The sequence below is a fragment of the Phalacrocorax carbo genome, chromosome 1 (genome assembly GCF_963921805.1).
Source record: "Phalacrocorax carbo chromosome 1, bPhaCar2.1, whole genome shotgun sequence".
Taxonomy (NCBI): Eukaryota; Metazoa; Chordata; class Aves; order Suliformes; family Phalacrocoracidae; genus Phalacrocorax; species Phalacrocorax carbo.
Genome location: NC_087513.1, coordinates 143,275,313 through 143,296,455, shown reverse-complemented (window position 1 = coordinate 143,296,455; position 21,143 = coordinate 143,275,313). Strand labels below are relative to the sequence as shown.

At 37.6% G+C, this 21,143-nt stretch overlaps 1 protein-coding gene across 2 annotated transcripts in view; it reads right to left on the bottom strand.

Moving 5' to 3' along the window:
• PPP2R3B (protein phosphatase 2 regulatory subunit B''beta) overlaps positions 1-21,143 on the bottom strand; it is a 51,636-nt gene that overhangs the window by 20,113 nt on the left and 10,380 nt on the right. Inside the window, exons 1-2 of one of the 2 annotated variants that reach the window (XM_064437864.1) lie at positions 15,500-15,945; positions 752-937 (exon numbers count right to left, since the gene is read on the bottom strand). In XM_064437864.1, the coding sequence (XP_064293934.1) occupies positions 752-937; positions 15,500-15,646 (333 nt within the window). In that variant the 5' untranslated portion in view covers positions 15,647-15,945. Of the gene's footprint in view, positions 1-751; positions 938-15,499; positions 15,946-21,143 lie in introns of those variants that run through there. The other variant, XM_064437856.1, reaches the window with a different exon arrangement.

Genomic DNA, 21,143 nt, shown 5'->3' with positions numbered 1-21,143 from the left:
TTCTGAACCTGCAGCCCTGCTCTTGTTAAACGTCTTTGCTTCTATTTTCGAGACCCTGGACTTTAAATGCAAAGTGACAGGAACAAGGATGAGAACACCTGAGACTCATCACTGCAAGTCATGGTCTTGGTAATATTTCAAGTGTTAATTCGATATAGCAAAATGGAAATGGAAGTTTAATTTAACTAGCTTATTGTCCGTTACACAGAAATTAAGATATATTTGCTGCTAAGCTCAGTATTTTGTCACTCTACTGTAACTCTGAATTAGCTCTTCAATAATAACTAGAGGGCTATAATCTCAAGTTACCAAGCCATTCTGTTTTTCAATGTCTTTACAATGGAAGTTCTGACACTGCCAAATGAGAAAAAAAAAAAAACAGTGTGGATGCCTGAAAACAGAATGCGTATTAACAGTGCTTTTGCCTTAAGTCAGTTGGTCAAATCAGAACGCAGAACAACATACAATGTGCCCTTCAGTATTTGGTTGTTTATTCAACTAAAAAAACCCAACCATAGTTCAAGTTTTGTTTTAATGTTTGTTTCTTTTTGTAAGCAAAATGTAGGGCCATTTGAGACACAGCTAACAAAGATTTCCACACACAGCTGTGCTGTCAGTGTTGACTATGATATCTTAATGGTACTACCTTTTAGAAGATGAAAACACATAATGCAAGAAAACAAAGTACAGAGAACTCATATTTCCTTTCCATAGGTGTACAGTACTAAAAGCAGAGACAGCAAGGTCTCACCTTTGCAACCTTCCCCATGTCTTCTAACGTTGCCCTCTCATTTGGAAACTCAGAGAAAGTTCTCTCAATTTTGGCAATCACAGCATCTATATTCACTTTTTCCTTAGGACATCCTCGAGGAAAATAGAAAGTTGGAATGTTTTGACTAAGTGATGGTGGCAAAGTTTCTTCCTTCTTTGTCTGAACCTAAATAGATAAATACACATTTGACAGTCAGGTACAGTGAAATCACATATAACAGTCATCCTTGGGTGACTTGAATCTCTTGGTATTATGTTACAACACACCTTCAGAAAGAATTCTGATAATAGGCTGAATAAGCTCTTTAAGAAAGAGAGCACACTAGAAAATAAATTTCAAAAACACTATCATTTGGAAAAAGATTTCTAGGATAATAAAAATTTAATAAAAACAACTTCAGTCTTCAATATATCAAGTTTCATGATTAATACACTAGACAGCTTCTTGGAGATATCTGAAATAATTCACGTTGTATTATCAGTTTCAGAAGAAAAAACTTCAACTTCTAGCTTAACAGACAGGTCATGAAATATTTTTAGTTTTACAGCTTCAAAGCTTTCAAATAAGCATGACAACTTTGTTACAAACCACCAACCTGTTTAATTTAGTTACAGTGAAGATGGTTTGGGGGTTTTCCGATCCTAAAAAAATGCTAGATTTTATAATGGAATAAATGATTCCTGCAGAGGGATTTTTCTGGTAAACTGTACATGATTATGGCATGAAAGCTTAGAAATCTGTTTCTCCAGAATTTGTGGCATACCACACTACTAAAAAATATAGATGGCCAGTAATTAGTTATTTAAATGCATTTAGCTTCAGTAAGGAAGAATTTACCTTGTACTTAGTTTCCAAAATAAAGTCCAGTAAGGCAGAGAAACAAAGATAACAAGCAAAATAATGACAGTTATGTGGCAACTCAAACTAGCAATTAAACAGGAAGTCTTTAATCTCAAGGCCACTGTTCAAATGTAAAAACAATGGTTAATGCTATAAGGTGGCTCTTCCTAGTGTTAAATATGTTCAAGGCCCTGAATTCCATCTCTCATTTCCAACCAGAACTAAGGGGGGGAACCCAAAACAAAAAAACACCCACCCAAAAACCCCAACCTTCATTTTACTCCTTATGACCTTTGTAAAAGTGCCTGTAAAGATACCAGCTTTCCTACCACAATCAAAATCTTCCCTTAAGACAGTGAAAGAGCTAGATGCTTATGGACAGCAGATTTTAATTTGCAGGGTTCCAACAGGAGCCTTCACTGGAATGCTACACACGCTAAAAAAGCCTGACTTAACATCTTTCTCCTCCTCTGCGTTTTTTGAGCCAGCATGCCTGTTCACAGCTGCAGAATTACCTCAATGGAGCTACAAGTTTTATTTCACAGAGAAATAAGTTACCTTGAATCTGTGACACTTAAACTCAATGTCTGTCATTTTCTAATAATCCTGTAAATGCCAACATTTGACACCTTATCATTAGTTTAGTGGTCCCACTAAAAAGGCATGAGCTTAGAACAAAAGTACCACCAGGCACCAAAAATCCCTTCCAACCATATATTTCCCAAAAGTTTGGAAGTCTAAAGACAGAAACATTTTATTCTCTAAGTAACACTACCACCAGCACTACAAATAGTGTATATGATTGGATTAACACCTTGTTTTATTTTAGAAACCCAGCATCAGCACTTGAGTAAAGCCCTAGCAGTTACTGTATGCAAAACTAGCCTAAAGACCTTTGGACTAGTACCACACAGTCGGATAGCTAGCAGGCTTTTGAGCACTGGCAATCAAACCATCTTTTACTTTAAAAAAAATTAAAATCAAACTCTTACATTCATTCCAAACAGTAAGGTTATTTTATTTTCCTTCACCTTTTCCCCATTTACAAGATCTGCCTGGACAGCCACTCCCACATGAGCTGCTCAAATTGCGACCGAAGCGGCAGGAGTTCCAGTTCTCAGGGGTGCCCGACGAGGTGTGCCTCATCTGAGAGAGGCTAAGTGTCAATTATGGACTACTAACATCCCCTGAACATTTCAGGTAACATGAAGTAAATCAGTACTTCAGGAAACCTTAGTATAGACAGACAAAGCATTTTGAAAATCCACAGCTAGGAAAATTTAGAGCCTCAGATTTAAAAAACTTCTTTTAGAAGGAAAGGTCAAGGCAGCGGGAAGACTACATTGGAAGAGGTCCCAAAAGAAGAAGAGAAGCTATCAACAGAACTATTTGTTCATCAGAAACTTTATATTTTCTCAGAATCTACTAGTTTACTTCACATACCCCAGAGTACACAATAAATGACTTCCACTAGCCCAGCTTAAAAGCTGTTCTTAAATGCACGTGTGGATCTCAGTTCAGGATTTGTAGTAAGACCTATGCTAGTATCTGTAACTTCCTTTGGTGCTATTTAAGACAGTTATACAATAAAGGGTATTTATTTATTTTTCATCTTTTTATCTGTTGTAAACATGTTCCAGACCATGATTATGAAGAAGTTAAGCTATAGATTCAGAACTGAAGACAGACATATAGGTAAAAAAGATATTTTTCTAAAATAAAAATGCTATGTTCAAGCATGACTTTGGATTCAGCATGCTTAGTGTAAAAGTGTTTAATCTGTAAGACAGTATATTCATTCAACTCTAAACCTAAGTATAGAATACAAACCTCTCACTGCAAGACAAAATAACTCTCCCTATATTGAAAGATGTTGCCCATTTCTACATGCTGGTTTCTCAAAGTCAGTGAAAGAAGAAACTATAAAAATGCTTCATTAGCATTAGAAAGTGTATGACCACTTCACAATCATTTCCAATAGATTTGGTGCCTATACAGGCTTCTAGTGAGAATACCACCTAGGACGCAACCCAAAATGTCCTTGAATATTCCACATGGTATCCAGCAGCCAGCTCAGAGCACAGCTCTCGCTCTGCATCTGCTGCGCGCATGTTCTGACCACACTAATGTTTCTTAAATGCCACTAGCAACTTGCAATAGGACAACTGAATTGTACTGTTAATGTCAGTCAACAGAGCGATAAGAGCCTGTACCAAAGAAAGAAACAGGTCATCCAAAACTATCAGCTCTAATTAATGCACTATAAAGTCAGTGTTACATCTCCTGTCTCTCCCTCACCTTCCCAAGAAAGGCCAGCGATTCTCCTCTTCTCTCACCCTGAATGCCATCCGACAACCGAAAGGCTCCTTGTACAACGGCTGCTCCACTGTACATGCTCAAATGAAGCAATGTGTGATACTAAAAGGGCTCTGAAAGCTCCACTACTTCCATAAATTCAGCTAGTTACTTCTGTAGATGCACATCCTGTATAGCTGATGAAAAGTAAGTTCTGTTATTTCAGGGCAATTAAAATGCACTAATTGTGTGAGATTAAGCTGTTCTAAAATTAATTGTAACTTTAACCACAGAATTTCTTCATTAAGAAGAACTGCTAACATCAAACCTTTGAATTGAAAACCTACAACAGTCCGTTGTTCTTTTTACACAACTATTCCATTTCAGTGGTCAATTTAACACTTAGAAAGTGAGCTGTATTTTACTATGGCTTTAAGTTAGAACCTTTAATACTGGTACCAGTAAGCTAAACTGACAAAAGAGACTGCTTTGGTAAGTGAAGATTTTCACTGTATCTTGCCAAGAAATAGCACAACAAATAGTAAATAACTCATACAAGCAGATGTGTGCTGCAGCATCAGGACTGAATGGTACAATAACCTTTGCAATAAGCATATGTAAAGTCCAGAATCTGTAACTGTATTGTAAAGTCGCCACTGCAGTTTAAGTTTTACGTAAGAGATGGGAAGTGAGGACTCCTTGAAAATTCCTTGCTTCTAATAATGTAAACAGACTTATGTAAGATTTGTCTATAAGAGAATTCAAGAAAACCTTTAATACGTAACCAGTTTTCATTCCTGACGTATACAGCCTGTCCACAGTTATCCAACACTTCTTTGCTTTAAGTTTTACAAAGGAGGAAGTTTATAAAGTTTATAATTTATAAAGGAAATTTATATCTCAATGGGGTCACTGTTCAAAGTGAAAATTTCCCATTTTATTTTGCAGCTCTCCAGATACTTTTCCAGCTGCTGCCAGTGAATGGAAAATGAAACCATTATTGTAATTCCAATACAGCAATATATTAGTAAGTGCTAGAGAACATGGATACACCTCACTCCAAAGAGAAGTTTGGTCTTCTTGCTTGATAGTTGCCTTATATCTACCAACAGATGAGTTGCACTCAGCACTAACTTGGTTCTAATAAAAAAATGAAGACACAGATTTTCAAATGAGGTGCCCTTTTCCCTCTCTCTCAACTGAAAGAGCTGCCACTATGATGGAGTCGTTCAACTACAGGATATACTTCTGAAATATAGAGTAAGGTGGTGGTCGTTCCCAGATATTTTAAGACTGTATACTCAGTCAAGTCTAGATCTACATCTGCACATAGAGACTATCACCCAGAAGTGCTGAACCCCACAGAGGGGTTGAATATGTGGGTTCAAATGCAAGCGAGTACAACCTTAAAAAGGACTTGCTGGAAAAGGAAACAAGGTAAATAGAGTTATGAATGTAATATCTTTTATACAACTTAGCATTAGGACACAAGCTTATTGAACTGATTAGATATTTGCATTGGTGTGACATGACTACAGAAAAAAATAACTTCATTCAGAGATGCTGATGCTTTCTAATATCTGACAGACACCAACATTTGTTATACCTGTTTCTCAAAAAAACACCCCAACATTTAAAGTACATTTACAGAGTTAGTGTTCAGCTCTTGCTGTATTATTTGACATGAATTTCCATAAGGATGTCCATATTAGAAAAAAGTCAACAGAATACATACAACAGGGTCAAGACAATAGGACCCAAAAACCTTCTATCTTACATTTAGAGCCAACTTCACATTAAGTTTTTACTAAGAAGTGGTATATCACAATTCCAAACAAAAAATTTTATTAAATACTGAAGATACTATAAAGAGATTTTTACCTATCAAATAGGTAAAATTGGTTCAAATCCTTAGTATTTTTAACCAGGGAATTAAAAAAAAGGAATGTTACACTACTTTTCAAATGTGCAATGCATGAATTAATCTAGTTCTCCAGTAGCTGGGGTCTTCTATTCTTATAGATCATCCTTCATGCTAATGTTACCTGGGTAAAACAGAGTGCCTGATAAACTAGGGGGATTTTCTGCAGAGGTACAATATTCAGCCTTTTAAATCCTAATATCCCTGCAACCACCCATGTACAATGCTTATAAATCACTCAATAACAAAAGCAGATTGGCCATCAAGTTCCCTGATACACAATAGAAAATAAAAGTCAACATAGAGACCCAAAGGGCAACAGGATGGTAGCGACGAGACTCAAGCATGTTTAGCACACGAACTTGAAAATTCAAAGCTTATGCTACACTATTTTATTTTTTATTTGAAAAGTCTCTCCTTTATTAAACTCAAGTCAGTTCTTACAGAATACAAGGTGCCCTACAATCTATCAAAATGAAATAGTAATTGTGAATCTAAGAAAGTGTTATCAGTAAGCAGGCTTAGGAGCACCTGACCAACCTTCCTGTCTGTTCTTTTCACAGCCATCAGTCCAAGCCTGACCAATAGTCTCAGGAATATTTCTTCTCTAACTTACTACTGATTTGATTGTGCTGTGAAACTCAACATTTCCCTCTAGATAATCAGGTGACAGGATCAGTAGTTTTATGGAACTTAAATCTTGAAAACACCAGGTAATGGATTTATGCTACTATTGTCTAGAAGCAGGTTCAGTCTTATCGGGAAGGAAAAAGACATTAATTAAAAAAAAAAATCTGTTCCAACGCCTCAAATACTTTGGCAGGTTAAAGTGCCTTCAAAAGCCTCCTTCAGCATGGGTAAAGCAAGCTTACTACCAGAACTTCCCTCATGACAAGCCCAGAGAAACACCTCTTCTGTAACACCAGCTCTCCTGACCTTGTGGTAGACATTCAGAATTCCAGTTACTTCAGTTACAGAGAACGAGGAGAAATCATAATTTCTTTATGCTCTTCATTAGCCTCTTTCTAGCCAAACTAAGAAGACAGATTTATTACTGCAAGAGTTCACTGACTGTACCATTTCCCATACAGCTTCATATGCTTAACAGTATTCTTTCCTCTGTGAAAGATGATCCTCTGTCAACTTAAAGCTTTCAAAATTTTTTTTTTTTTTCCAAATTAGATTTCTCTAAAACCTAGCTGTTTCCCTGAAAAATAGCTTGAAAACAGTAATTTAATCTGAAATCTTAATAATGAAGTTTCACAGCATGGCATAAGGCAAGCTATACCACAGTTCACCTGCATCTTCCCCTACTCCTGCATACAGTTTACCAACCCGTCTGTCAGTATTAGTGATAGTGAAACAGTATGGTGAACTGCCTCATGTCACCAAGACAGCTAAAAAGTAAAGGTAAAAAACCACTGTTTGTCCTCATCCAATCCACACAGTTGATTCCATTTAGAAGCAACATGGTTCTGATGCCAACACCAGGAAGATTAGAGTAATACTGTGGCAGATTCGTTTGAAATAAGATTTCATTAAACTTAAAACCATGCTAAGATCCTGATTCATCTTACCTAACTTGGACAGAAAGTTAAAACATATGTGAATGATCAAGCTCAGAGACACACCTACAGAGAATGAAACTATGCATATATACCCCAACACTTGTTCTTAGCATAAGTCTTTCCTCAGGCAAACCTTTTAGTCCCAGTTGCTTCTCCCTGTCCTGGACTTCAGTTTGCTATCCTTCAGTCATTGTCTGGCAGCTGTTTTTGGATGTACTATAGAGACTAATTTTATCATACATGCTCCTCTTTCCACAGTAAGAGATAAACATCTATTAATTTTAACACTGATGCAGTTTCAGACTAGCTTACTTTTGCTGTTAGCCTTAATTGATATCAGTTCAGGCTGCAGTCACTTAAAATTTGTCCTATAATGAGGGGAAGGAAACAGAAAAATAAATACACTTTTCCATAAAGTTCTAGCCATATACCACTAGAAGAGAAAGTGATTCAAGCTACATTGTTTCTGATTTTATACATACTGGTCACCTGAATTAACACATGGGAGCAGGGTTCAGCAACCCTCACAAGGCAGTTGGTGTTCCAGTTCGCAATTCCTTTTTCACCTTCAAATTCCAACCAAACATGTCTGCGTCTCCTGCCTATGCACCAGGTTGTACACTCGTCTCAGTTTTACACAGCTTGTCTGCTATCATTCTCATCCCACTTATGCATGTTCTTGGCAGTTTACTCTCAAGGCTATTTCTTTACAAAAGTCTGTGGTCATTTGGTCTTGTGATTAATGCAAATGATAATCCTCAATGCTAAACCAACTTTATTCTAGAAACGGAGCCATTTGTTGCTCTGTCCTATTTTGGCAGTAGTCAAGTGCCCCAAGTTTCTGGGATTGACGTGTTCCAGCAAGCAGCAATTCCATGAGCAAATCAAGAGAGATTCAGTGAAGTTCAGAGCAGTCAGGAGCCCAGGATCCTTCCTGAGGTTACAACAGTAAAAGTGAAGGCTAAGGAAGACCCTAGACTTGCACCACAACTTGTAGAAGTACTCAGAGGAATATGTTGGGGATTAAACTAATGTTCCATGGCCTAATATGTATATTCAATTTATTTGCTATGAGCATATAAAACAGCTCTAAGGATGGAAACCTCTTGTATAGTTGGTTCAACTGTAAGTCAAGCTTATTGTGTTCAGAAGCTCACAGTGCAGAAAATGTTACTGTAAACTGAGATAAAGCAAATGGTGAATCTAACTGATCTATTCCCTCTTCCATCCACTGACAACCTAAGTTAGGCAGATCCCTTCCTGGTTTGGCAACCAGCAGTCAAACTACAAATAGAAAGTTCAGAGTTAGTTGATTTGCATGGGGTTTTTTGGGTTGTTTTTTTTTTTTTTAATCATCCAGTAACTCTACTAGTAATGTGGTCCATGTTGATAGCAAAAAAATCAACTTCAACAGTAAAGCATCAATCCTTCTACAGCATCCCTGGCTACCAAGAGGCAGGGATAAGGATCTACCTTCATTTTAATGTTTGAAAATTCAGCTTAACAAAAAATTCAGGTCTATTTTGTCACTGAAATACTGTTTGTATGGTAATCTCTGATTTTGAGATAAAAAAATATTTTGTTAGTTGTTTGCTGGTTGAAGCTAATTTCACCCCTTATTTTAAGTCTCAAGACAGCAGAGTAAGTAGTTGTTCAGCTAGCTACTCTTAATTGCATGATAGCTAGGGAAAGAAGCATCCCACCCAGTTTGAGTGAAATTGCTGTGGTAAGGGCCATCACCAGATAGCCCTGAAAGTATTACTAAAGCTAAAAAAAATTTTTTGAAAGAATTCTTTAACAGTGGCACAACTCTAACTCTTTTCCCCTTTAACTTAACGAAGCCATATTTAAACATGAAGCCATATTTAAACAGCCAAAATAAGCCTCAAGAGAAAGCCCCTGAAGCCTCGGTATTTCAGCAGAGCATGGAAACTTTGGACCATCTATGCAAACCGATTTGGGATAGTGTACTATTTCTCATGTAGGAGGAGATGGTAGGTAGCAGCATCCAGGAAAAGCTTCCGCGCAAAATGATGAAATACATACCGTACACACCACGTTGCGTAATAAAACTAAAAACACATTCAACTAAAAGCATGTGCAGTCACCACAGAAAAGTCATACTACATGCACACATGCAAAATAGCATGCAACAAGGAACCAAACACTGGCAAGTTTTCAAATGGTCAAAAACTGATTTTCACTAGTTTAGTGAAGATTGAACTCTCCATCCAAGATAAATTAGCATCACTTTTCTGCATGATACCTAACCATTATAGCACACGCTTCCTAATGTCCTCACCGTCAGTAATATATGTGCTGCACTAACAGATCTCTTACCCAAGTTCTGCAACTCTGATTTTGGTAATACCAGGATTCTCTTGATTTGCAGTTTGGTATAACTGACAGACAAATCATGCTGGGAACTGGAGGACACTATTGCAAATATATTATTGCTCTAGAAACACCTCCAAAACCAGCTCATCTGTTTGGTGTTTTGTACAGTCACATAGAGCTTCAGCAGAGAAGTCCCAGTTACACAGTTAAACAGTTTAATGATTTATTCAGAAGTGCCCTGGGGTGAGGATGGAATGGAAAAGGACGAAGTAGTTACCTCCCCCTCAAAGCCATAAGCGCAAGAGACCTTTACATATTACATGCATGTCTGTCAGTAACGTGCTTTATTTGCTAACAAAACTTTTACCTTCCACATGCCCTGTTGATTTACAAAAGGAAAAAGCTACAGATTATAAAATGAAAAAAGAAAAGATTCTTCAGAAAAATCTACCCTGTGAAAGGCAACTTCTACATTTTGTGATAAGACATAAGTGGTGCAAAAATAGTCGTCACCGGCTGTGAGTTGCTGTCAAACAGCCTCCATTTTATGAATTGTATCAGATCAAGTATCCCAGATCTAATATATCCAGTTTGTCATATAGATGCAGCTTCCTCAGAAAATACTCTGATTGTAGGTTGAATCAGTACTCCTGTTCTTTACCATTTATTCTATTACCCCAACTGTTTTCAGGAGACAAGCTGGTAAGATGCTCCTAGTACATGATCATTTTGATTGTACACAGCCAACGGACCAGACTGGGACTCACTACCTGCAAGTAGTCACACGTGCCAGAACACCATTTTAATGGGGGAAAAACTGACAGTCAGTTACACCCGAGGCAATTCAATATTCTTCTACAAGAAACAGCCCTTGTCAGGACAGGCCACCAGTTCAACATCAAAAGTAACAAATAGGGTGAAGACAGACATCCACTTAATTCTTAAGCTCTGCAATAACTTCTCATCTTTCTGTGTTTACAGCAAAACAATTTTCAACCACTCAGTGCAGTTGAGCTTAGGAAAAACCCATTCAAACAAGAAAAATATCAACAATCTCAGCCTTGTTACTGAGCTGCAAAGTCAACAGCTGGAGCAAGTATTCTGTCAACTTCTTGTCTGACAACATCCCAACAAATTCTGATTTGGACAACTGCAAAAACAATCTCATATCCCACTTACCCTGTAAAAGTTGAAGGATATTTTATATCAAGATGTGCCCAACTGTTTCAGGCTTTCCAGCATACGAAGTAGTCAGTCATAGAACATCTACTATTAGTAGCAGTAGTGATTACAACGGCATGGGAAGTATATTAAAATGGAGAAAAAGCTAGTGAAACTTAGTTTATTCCCTTTTATTCCAAGGGAAAAATAAATAAATCAGAACTCTTCGATGTCTGAATTGTTAGGTCAAAAAACAGCTGCAGGGGGAACTGACATCTAGACTCCTAAATCATGCAAGCAAGTAAAGCAAGCTGTAACATAAACTTGCACCCTATTAGCTTTTCTACAGAAATAGTACATATTTGCATAACTTTATTACCAGCCACAAGCAGGTAAAGCAGCTGCTACCATAGGGCAGCCAAACATTTCAAGCTTGGATTGTGAGTCTCCACTGCAGAAGTGGTAAAAACTACCAGTTTGCTTACAGCTTCCTTTAAGAGGCTAGAGCTTAAGACCTGGCAAACTATTAGCAGTGGACTGTTTATGGAAAACCTCTCAACTAGCCAGTCTCAGCAGGCAGCTTAGATATTTTCATTCTATCTTAAATGTTGGCATCTGTTCCAGAAAACTGGTATCAAGTGTAACTATTAACTACAGTCAGAATGAGATTTCTGTCCTCCTCCACCCCAAACACTTGGGTTTTGTTCTTTAAAAATAGTGTTTGTGTGCCTGATGTTAAAGTATTATGTAAAAATGGATTTCAAGTCCTCCCTCTGTGGTGTTAAAAGGTCTCCAAATGATGTTAAATTAGAAAATTGATGCTAGTAAGAAAGCTGGCCTGCCAGACACCTCTAATTGTTACAAAACCTACTTCTGTGACTATAATTGTAAAACCAACTGCCTCATTTCAACACTTAAAAATTCATTTTACCTCAGAAATGGGAATGTTATCTTCATGACTGGAAGAATCAGCGCAGTACAGCACAACCACACACCAGCACAACACATATTAGCACCTACGGGCTCTGAATTCATTGCTGCCTTGAACATGCCACAAGTATGTATGAAGCATCTCAGTAACAGAGGAGTGCAAAAGTGATCAAGAGGCTAAACTTACTTCACTCAGAAGGAAAGCCAATCTTGTGAGGCACTGTAGAAGTTCAAGAAATAGTTCTCATACAGCTGACATAAATAGCATGCATAAGCAGCATTTAGTATCATTAACAGGTGGTCATGGAATTAGCAGTTCTCCATTTCCACACTGAGGTGACACACACAAAACTACAGGAATTACCAAATAGTAACAGCAGATAAAGGCATGATGCATTAAAAATATCAGAAAATACGCCAGCACTCAGTTCTGGCACTGACATTCAGCAGGTTAATTTGACATTTCCCCCCCACCCCCTTTTTTAAGTCATCACATTCAGCACATTTATTTGACTTTAAAAACACCTCATTTTAAAGTTAGAAGCTCAACTGTTCTACAAGATGGTGTGGCCTCTAAGTAGCTAAACTAGGAAAATAGGTATTTTTTGCTAACACTGAGTTACATTGGTATAAGCATGTCACTGTACACAGATGTATTTTATTCTGTTATCATTTTGTTTCCAACTTCAGACTTATTTTCCTCACCTAGACTGGGTAGTGATCCTGATTATATTCTAGCTCTGACAGGCAGGGGACGTCACCAGCTGTTGGCTAAAACACTCTGCTCAGCTATCAGCAGGTAATAAGCCTTTCAGTTTGCATCTTTAAGTTGCCAGTACATTTGACATTGGGAGGGAGAAGAAACTCTCAAAGTTTCAGAGAAATTGATGAGCAAGACAGACATGGTGCCTCTTCAAGTGCTGCATTTCCAGTTCGCTATAGTCTGTAGGTGTTAGATTACCTAAGAATGATCTTTCTTACAAGCAACATCAGGAGAAGATAGACTGAAGTTCTACTGAGTTTTATGCAGAGTTATCTATTCAAAAATTCAATTCCCCAAAGTAATAGAGAACATTTCAGTAGTTGTGTATTATTCTTCCTTTTGAGAAACTGATCTTTGCAGCCCTTTTGCTCAGTTTTATCAATTTCCATTAATGAATGCAACCACTGAGAAATAGCCTGTCCACCACTCTCCAGAGCCACCCACCCCACTACTGGTTGTCTATTTAAAGATTTTAATGAAACTTGATTTGCTATGCTCCAACGGCCACCCCTTCCAGAACACAGGGGATTACCCACACAGATTACTTACATGGCTCTGTGCAAAAATCCACTGCCCTAGAATTCCTAGAACCTGTGGAAGACTCAGTCACTCCAAACCACCTCAGAGCAGATGTTGAGCCACATGTTATCTCATTCACAACCATTACTCATTTTTTCTTTTAAAAGGCTAGCTTTAATAGCACTAAATCTCTTAAGGAGAATCTGCTATTTGTTTAACTAGTTACAGAAACTGTGTTGATACAAAAAATTGTATGAGTGTAGTAGAAGTATTGAAAAGACAGATTGGCTTCCATTTCTGCTTGATTTTAGCATTCCAATTTTACATCACATTCATGAACTGTTTTGTCTCAAAGCCAATATTACAGTGGTATAGGAGGTCGTAAACTCCAATGGCAACAAAGCTTAGCAACTGAAATGAGAAAAATTTTTCAAGTTATTCCACAAAAGCTCTAAGCAGTCTTTAATTTCGACATGAAGTTTCCTCAATGATTATGTAGAAGATGAATAGCTATTCTTTGAAATGCACCTAACCCACAAGGACAACTTGAAATTAACATTACCAGGAAGCATCAGTTAAAGAATGTCCACCATCTTCTATACCAACAGTTACCAGCACACTTTTTAAAAGTACTTTCAAAAAGGTCTCCTTAAAATCATGAGGTTGAAGTGAAGTATCATTTTAAAAAGGAACCTCAGAGAAAATACTCTATATCAAATTGAGCAGAGACAGCTATCAGATTTTAGTTTTATACTCCTATTAAGTCCATTTTGCCCATAGAATTTTGTCTGGAACATAATTAAGTGGTTTAACATATATTATTCTACAATTGCCATTTACCCAAGAAGTGTAAGTCTGGTTAAAAAATTTAAAAAATGTTTGTTCATTGTCTGCAATGTAAGTTTATAGCCGGCAGCTTGCCAAACCAGAAAAAACTCTACAGATTGGACAAGCTGTTGTCTCAAGTACTTAGTTGCTAGTAGATATGCATTACCCTACTACATTATGTTTTCTAGCTCAACATACAAATGCCCTGAAAAAGTGCAAGTGATCCAACTATCATTCGATGAGAGGCATATCAAATCAAGAGGCACCACACAAGGTAATACTGCATTTGTTTACAACAGGATGCCATGACTAGACTAAACTTGCCTCGTGCTCTGAGGTGCCCAAATACTAGCTTGTCCTGCTGTCTCTAGTCAACAAGTTTCCTTCTCTCTTCAGTTCAGCACAAAAGATTCAAGTCATAAAATAGTTTCATTCACAAGTTTATGTTGAATGGCATAAACCAGCAGGGTCAGCACTTGCATTATGCTTTGCACAAATGAATAAGCATTGCTTATATAGCTCAGTCAAAATAAATTTGAAATATAGAAGACAGAAGGCTATCACATTTTTAGGGTCATAGGGCTCTAAGGCCCTCTCTCGAAGGTCACCTGAAAGGGACACTAGTGCACTGAATTCAAAATTAAGTAGCAGGCTATATTTAGAATCATTTTAAAAGCCAGCAGTCCTAAGATAATGTAGTTTTTACTGAACTGCTAAATTTTCCTTAATTAAAAAAGGGTAAAAAAAGTCACATACTATCACTCATATACCTTTAGTACACAAATTTGAAGTGAGGGTGAGGTAAGGACAAAGTGAATGCTTTCACGTACCACCAAAAGCCTTAAATATAAGCATGTTTGAAGAAATACCAATTTTCAGTTTCTCCAGTAAAACAGTTGTACACTTCCCCCCTTCCCCAAAAGATAACTTCTTTGAACATTCACTCTGTAAGAAGTTTTCCTTCTAATTATATATTGCAAATGCTTCTATTCTCAATTACAAGCTCACTTTAAAATGGTGGATTTAACTCACTACTGCAAACAGCAGGGGCACATGCGTAGACCATGTAGCAACAACTGATCTCATCCAAATACAAAGTCCAAAATAAACATAATCTAAAGGAATTCAGGGTCATCATGTAAGTATAAAAGCACACCGTTTAACATCCTATATTGGAGTTAGTAAAGTTACAGCCTATTTCAGTTTATTTTATATGTCCTGTTTCAGTAAAAAGTAAATTAAAAACCCTGGGGAAATGCATGCAAATTATTATGCAGATTAAGGAAAACAGTCTTTAAAAATCTAACAGCATTAAGCACGCCAACTTTCCACTGCATATGCCGCTGTGCAAATACCGTACTTTATCTACACTACATACTTCAGTAAACTCTCCTCATGTTTTGTTTGCAGAAAACTACCTGCAGTCTTCTAAAACACAGAAAAATCAGACATCAGACTATCAAAATTCTGCTAGCTGAGGAAGAACTTGTGCGTATTTCCTGCAATTTGTGTGGTTGTGAAGATACAAGTGACAACAATAATTGCATAAGAACTGAAAGACAAACCTGGACCTGCTGAAAAGCCTTCAGTCTCTTCTTAAATCTAGAAGGTAAAACAAAATCACATCCTCGAGCTAGCAATGCCAACTCCTTTCTTAGATCAGGATCTTGCCGCAAAGAAATCTCCTTTATCCTCATGCTTTCGGATTTCATATAATGTCTGTGTGCCAGTCCAGGCACTTGAGTCCCAGTAAATAGCAGAGCTGTTGTATTATCACACAGTGCCACTTAAAGCAGCAGCTGTGCCCGAGTTCTCTGATATTATAGGAGAGTCAGCTCAACTTCGCCTGCTCCATACATTAAAGGCAACTTGGCTGGAATCGCAAAAACAGATTGGAAAGTCACGTTGGGGGCCTGCCCTTTCGTACATGCATTCCAAAGTCTAAATGGGACAGTATGGAAAAAAACAAACTTGTTTGGAGGAGCATCTATAAAAGCAGCTTCCAATTTTAAAAAAGCAAGCCTTAGAGGAATGCAGAGAGGCCAGCCGTGGTCATTTTGTAGCTTCCTCCTCCTCCCATCCCCCTCAGTTTTTCCTTCTGTCACAAAACACTCACTGTCTAGCTTCAATGAAGTACCTCACTGAAGGATAAGGCTTATTACACAGCAATTAAATTCCTTTTAACTCTTCAGTCCTTTAGCAAAAACCCTATTACACTGAGAAAATGAGGGCAATGACAGGAAAATCTGCAGACTTTTAGAGTGGCTCACAGTTACATTAAACAGATTTTTTTTTTTCTTTTATACTCATCTAGATCCAAGTTACTCTACTGCAAGAATCTAATCATTCAAATGCCACGGCAGAGAGCAGCAGCAGAAGAAATGAGGCAAATGTTACACAATGAAATGCTGCTTTGATTCATGTTTTACAGAAAAGCTGCCTTAGACATACCAATGATGTAACAAAATCTGAAAAAAGTTGACAGATTTTTTTTTCCTTAAATAGGAGTTTTATAAACATTAACATCCACATACTAGATCGCATACCTGTCACATTTCAGTAGCACTAAAGTTAGATTCCGCTAACACTATTTTCAGTTTATTGAATCCCAAATACATTTTATAGGAGGGGTGAGGCCATGTTTTAGTCCATTGCAATCTTCTTCCCAGAAACAGAGATCTGATAAGCTTTTGTAGAAATTAAAGTGACCTTCTGCCCTTCCTCCTTTATGGTTTTAGGTACATTAATTGATAACTGGTGAAGTTTTTGCATTTTAAATGGGTATACCTTTACACAGTAGCATTTTCTAAAGATTGCTATTTTGATTAAGTGTTTTTTTCAAATATCACCATTACAGCTATGGGTATGGCAACTCTTGCTCTTCCAGTTCATGCTGTGAACACTCTTAGCACCCCCAAGTTCTCTAAGATGTTGGTATATTGCCCATTTACTTTTCTGTACCTTGTCATGCACAAGTTTAGTAACTAGACAGCATGAAAAGGAAGATCTGACCAGTCTTACTCTGTTTTCATCCCTCATGCTTTAAAATAAGGCCACTTTCTTGATTACAAAAGATGTACACAGCCCAAGAAACATTAAAACAACTCTTTCGCCACTAATTTTGAGATTTCTCCTACTGGACTGCATTAGTGTTATCCCCACACTGTATTATCTATAATCTTTAGCCCTGTTCATCCATTCATAGCCATGCTGTCATGTAACAACATATTAAAACCCCATAGTAAATATCACCATAAGATTAAGAAGAAAAGGAAACTCTGAAAAACTACTAGTGCAACATGATTTGTCTGAATTGGATCCTTTTTAGTTTATCATGCACCATTTGAAAGTAAACAATGACAAAAAGCCTGTTTTCTTAGTTCTAATTTACCATCCAGTTTTCCAAATCCAGTTTCTTCATTGCAACTTGTTATAAAGTGGGAGAACAAGAAAGGAACTGATGAGACAAGAGTCACACAATGTGGCTGGCATCACCAGACTATCAAACTGCATTGAGCAAAGTTGGCTGTTACTCACTGTCTTTTAGGAAGATCAAATCAACTAACCTGTGATAACCCTTGGGCCACAGGGAAGCCCGTGGGGAGCTAGGCACGCAGCACACAACAGCAGCATGCCAGGAACTTGAGATGAAGGACTGAGGTGTTAAAGTAGGAGAAGAATCCTGCTCTGACAACAGATACCCACTCCAGACCAAAATGTTTGGGAAGGTCAGGAAGGTTGTATTGCAAGGCAGACTGCATTTCAGGTTTGGCAAAAATCGGCCTTAAGTAAGGAAAGGTATCTTCTCACCTAAATTGCATTCTATTTTCACCCCTTTTCACCAAGTGACCATGCTCCCATTTACTACTACGCTCACGGACCTGTTTGAGGTGGCTGTAGTATGTCATTAAGATGAGAGACTGCCACATGGAGAGCCAACCTAAAAGACTGGAGCTCCAATTCACCTGAACCTGCTGAAGGAGCCTCAGTAAGAAATCAATGTTCTGAACTCCATTTTGGAAATGGTTGCAGATTTCCCTTCTTTTTACAAATGGAGCTCAGTCTGTAACCACTTAACCAGCATATTATGTTCAGTATTTTGAATATTCTGTATTTTGTTGTCATAATATTACTTAGCTGCCTGAGGTAGATGTTAAGTCAATTTCATTATTAACGTACTGTTGTTTTAGCACCATTGTCACTAGTCTAGTTACAAACCTAGTGATCATTTATATACCTGTGTCAAAAGTTCACAGGTTGCATGTAGATTCTTCATATATTGAAATTCAGCATTTAGTTGCAATACATTGTGAAAGGTAAGTAGACTGGCAGTTTTTAATCACTTCCTTTTCACAATCTGAAAAGAAAGCAGTTTGTATTGCCACATTTAAGGAGGTAGAACCATTTGTAAAGCAATGTGGTCAAGAACCCCTTAAGATCAGTTTCAACCTTTTCAGTCATGAATTAGCCACAGGGGAATGGGAAAGTCAGCTTACACCCAGACTGAACTAGGAGTGTTCAGGTATAGTGTTACATTCTAAATCTGAATTCTGTCCAGTGAAAGCTATGGCAAAATCCTTTCCTGGGTGAGGGGCTGGATGCCAGGCATGAAGCTGTTCACGTATCCTGGCAGCTTATTATTAGCTAGATAAACAGAAGGGAAGATGCATGCTCAGAGCTTCCTTCCAAAGCTAAAGATACACACTATGAATGGATCTGACTCAAGGGACTGTAGTTAAAGAGTCTACCACTTTAACAGAGGTCTGAACATACCCAACAGCAGTGTATTATTTATGGGCTGTAACACAAAAGTATTCAAGTGAGACAAAGATGAGGATCACTAATATTTTGGGTAACATGGAAGAAAGAAACCTGAAGAATACCTCAAAAAATCTCAAGCATTTGCCTACAAAAATGCAATTTCTTGTCAGAAGCATACACTGACAGTAGACTTAAAGTCTTAAGAGATTATGGGGAACTGACCAAGTCATCAAAAAAAGCATCCAAGCATTAAGTTAAATATGTAATAAGACATATTCAGCCTTTAGTTGCTGGGGTCCAGCCTTCAACCCAGCAACACATGAACCAAGATGACATAAACCCTGTTTGGCCTTTGGAGACAGTTTAAATAAGGCTGAATGAGCAAGCCCAATGGCAGCAGCGTGCAACCTAACAGAATCCCTCAGCCTGCGATGGTGGCAGAAATTAGACTGGCTCCTGGGTTAACTGTGGAAAGAGAACTATCATATCTCCACAACAGCCAATAAAAGGGTTGTGAAACTAGAGTAACCCTTTCTAATAGAAATTGGTTAGTGAAGGGCAGAAAAGTACAGTTAAGAGAAGATAATTAAAGCAAGGTGGCATCTTTATCAATACAGAAAAAAGATGAAACAGCACGGCTAACTTAGTACTAAAGATGTATTTCAAATGTTTAAAGTAGGAAAAGGCACTATTAATACAAGCAAATCAATCAGGAAGATATATATATATGTATAAAGAGAAGTCAAGCAGCAAACAATGTTAAATAAAACACAGCTACCATGAGGCAGAAAAGACAAAGAAGAGATTATGTAAATATATGAGAAGACAGACAAATGAAAGCAGCAATTCTTTGCTAGACTGGGAAAACAAGCAAACAATAGAAAAATCCCTGAAATGCTGGGTTAATTTTACTCCTCAGTCTTCACAAAAGATTGTGACTAGACTATCACCATTATATAATATTATCAGGAGTTTTTTCTAGACCACAGTCCATACCTAGCCTTTGATCTACTGAAAGATGCTGGAACTAGATATGCCCCATTATTTGCATAATAATTAGACATCTGATAATTATTCGGTTTCCAACTCAAACCAAAGCTCCACCATCAGACTGAACTTTTAAGAAATCTAACCCAATTTCTGCAAAGCATATTGCATAACAGTAGATGCAAGCACCTCACTTCAGTAAACAATGCTCATTGAGTAGATAAATTATTTACACTAGCCTGCAGATCTTTAATCCTGCAGACCAGTGGCAGCCTGTGGATCACTGTTATAACAGCAGTTCAAAGTACTGAGTAAAAACTAAGGGGAAAGATCAGAAGGCAATGCCCATCTCATCCAGATTTGATTTTATGACCTACAAAATGAGAACCTTTGCCAGGCTTGGTACTATCTGCAGTACCTTTCTGCTTAACACTATATATAGCAACATCCAGTGTTGACATAGTCTAAATAAATGAATGAAGAATGATAGTGCTTCTCTTTGGAAGGAATTCTAGAACTCCCACTCAAGTCTTCAAAAAGGCCCTTGCAGGGGAAACCTTTTTACAGCAATGGGCTAAGGCCTCAGTTGTCCAAGTGTGTTATTTGACATTATTATGAACAACAAACAAGGCATTTACTTCTCAGAAGACTACAGTACATAGCAAGATTTACTGACCTTGAATTTTAGTAGAGCAGGTACTATAAAACATGAGATGTCTAGAGAGTGGGAGAATACAAGAATAAACGGGAAGTAGCAAAGAACAGTTTGGTTTTTATCTGTATAGCTGCCTCAGCAATCAAGAATATTAACATCTGTTAACAAGGTGACCCACTCAGGGCTGGAGGAAAAACCCACTGATACAGTTTTTTCAATTCTGAATTCACAAATACCGATTTTTATTTTCATTTTCCAAACCCCCTGACTCTATCTTGAAATAAGGATGCACAAGGTTGAAACCTATCCATCCTCATACTGATGGATAAGGAAAAGGATTTAATGGGATCCCAAATTTTCCCAGTTTTTCAGACACTTATCTAACTTGCTTCTTTGCTAGTAACTTGCTGTTTTTTAACTGCTCTGTATGGGAAGAGAGCAAGAGGACAATGCACATGTGAACAGAATAGCAAAGCATTATTATCCATCCCCAACTCTCCTTTGGAGAAGAGTCACCGTTTTTCAGTGGTACGCTGACAAAACTGAGGGGAGATGAAGCCTACAATGTCTAGATGATAGAAGGAATCAAGTTGTTATGCTCATACCCAACTATTAATTATGCAAACTTATTGCTTTAAGGTTATTGATAGTGTTTCGAGTATTGTGTGCTACACCGATGAACTGCTAGATGTTGTCACTGTGTAGTTAAGAAATCTACTTGCACAGGGAGAAACTGAGCCTTTGGCCTTGGGAGGAAGTTCCTGTGAATCTGGGTTGAGAAGCATATTTTTTTCTTTGAGGATGCA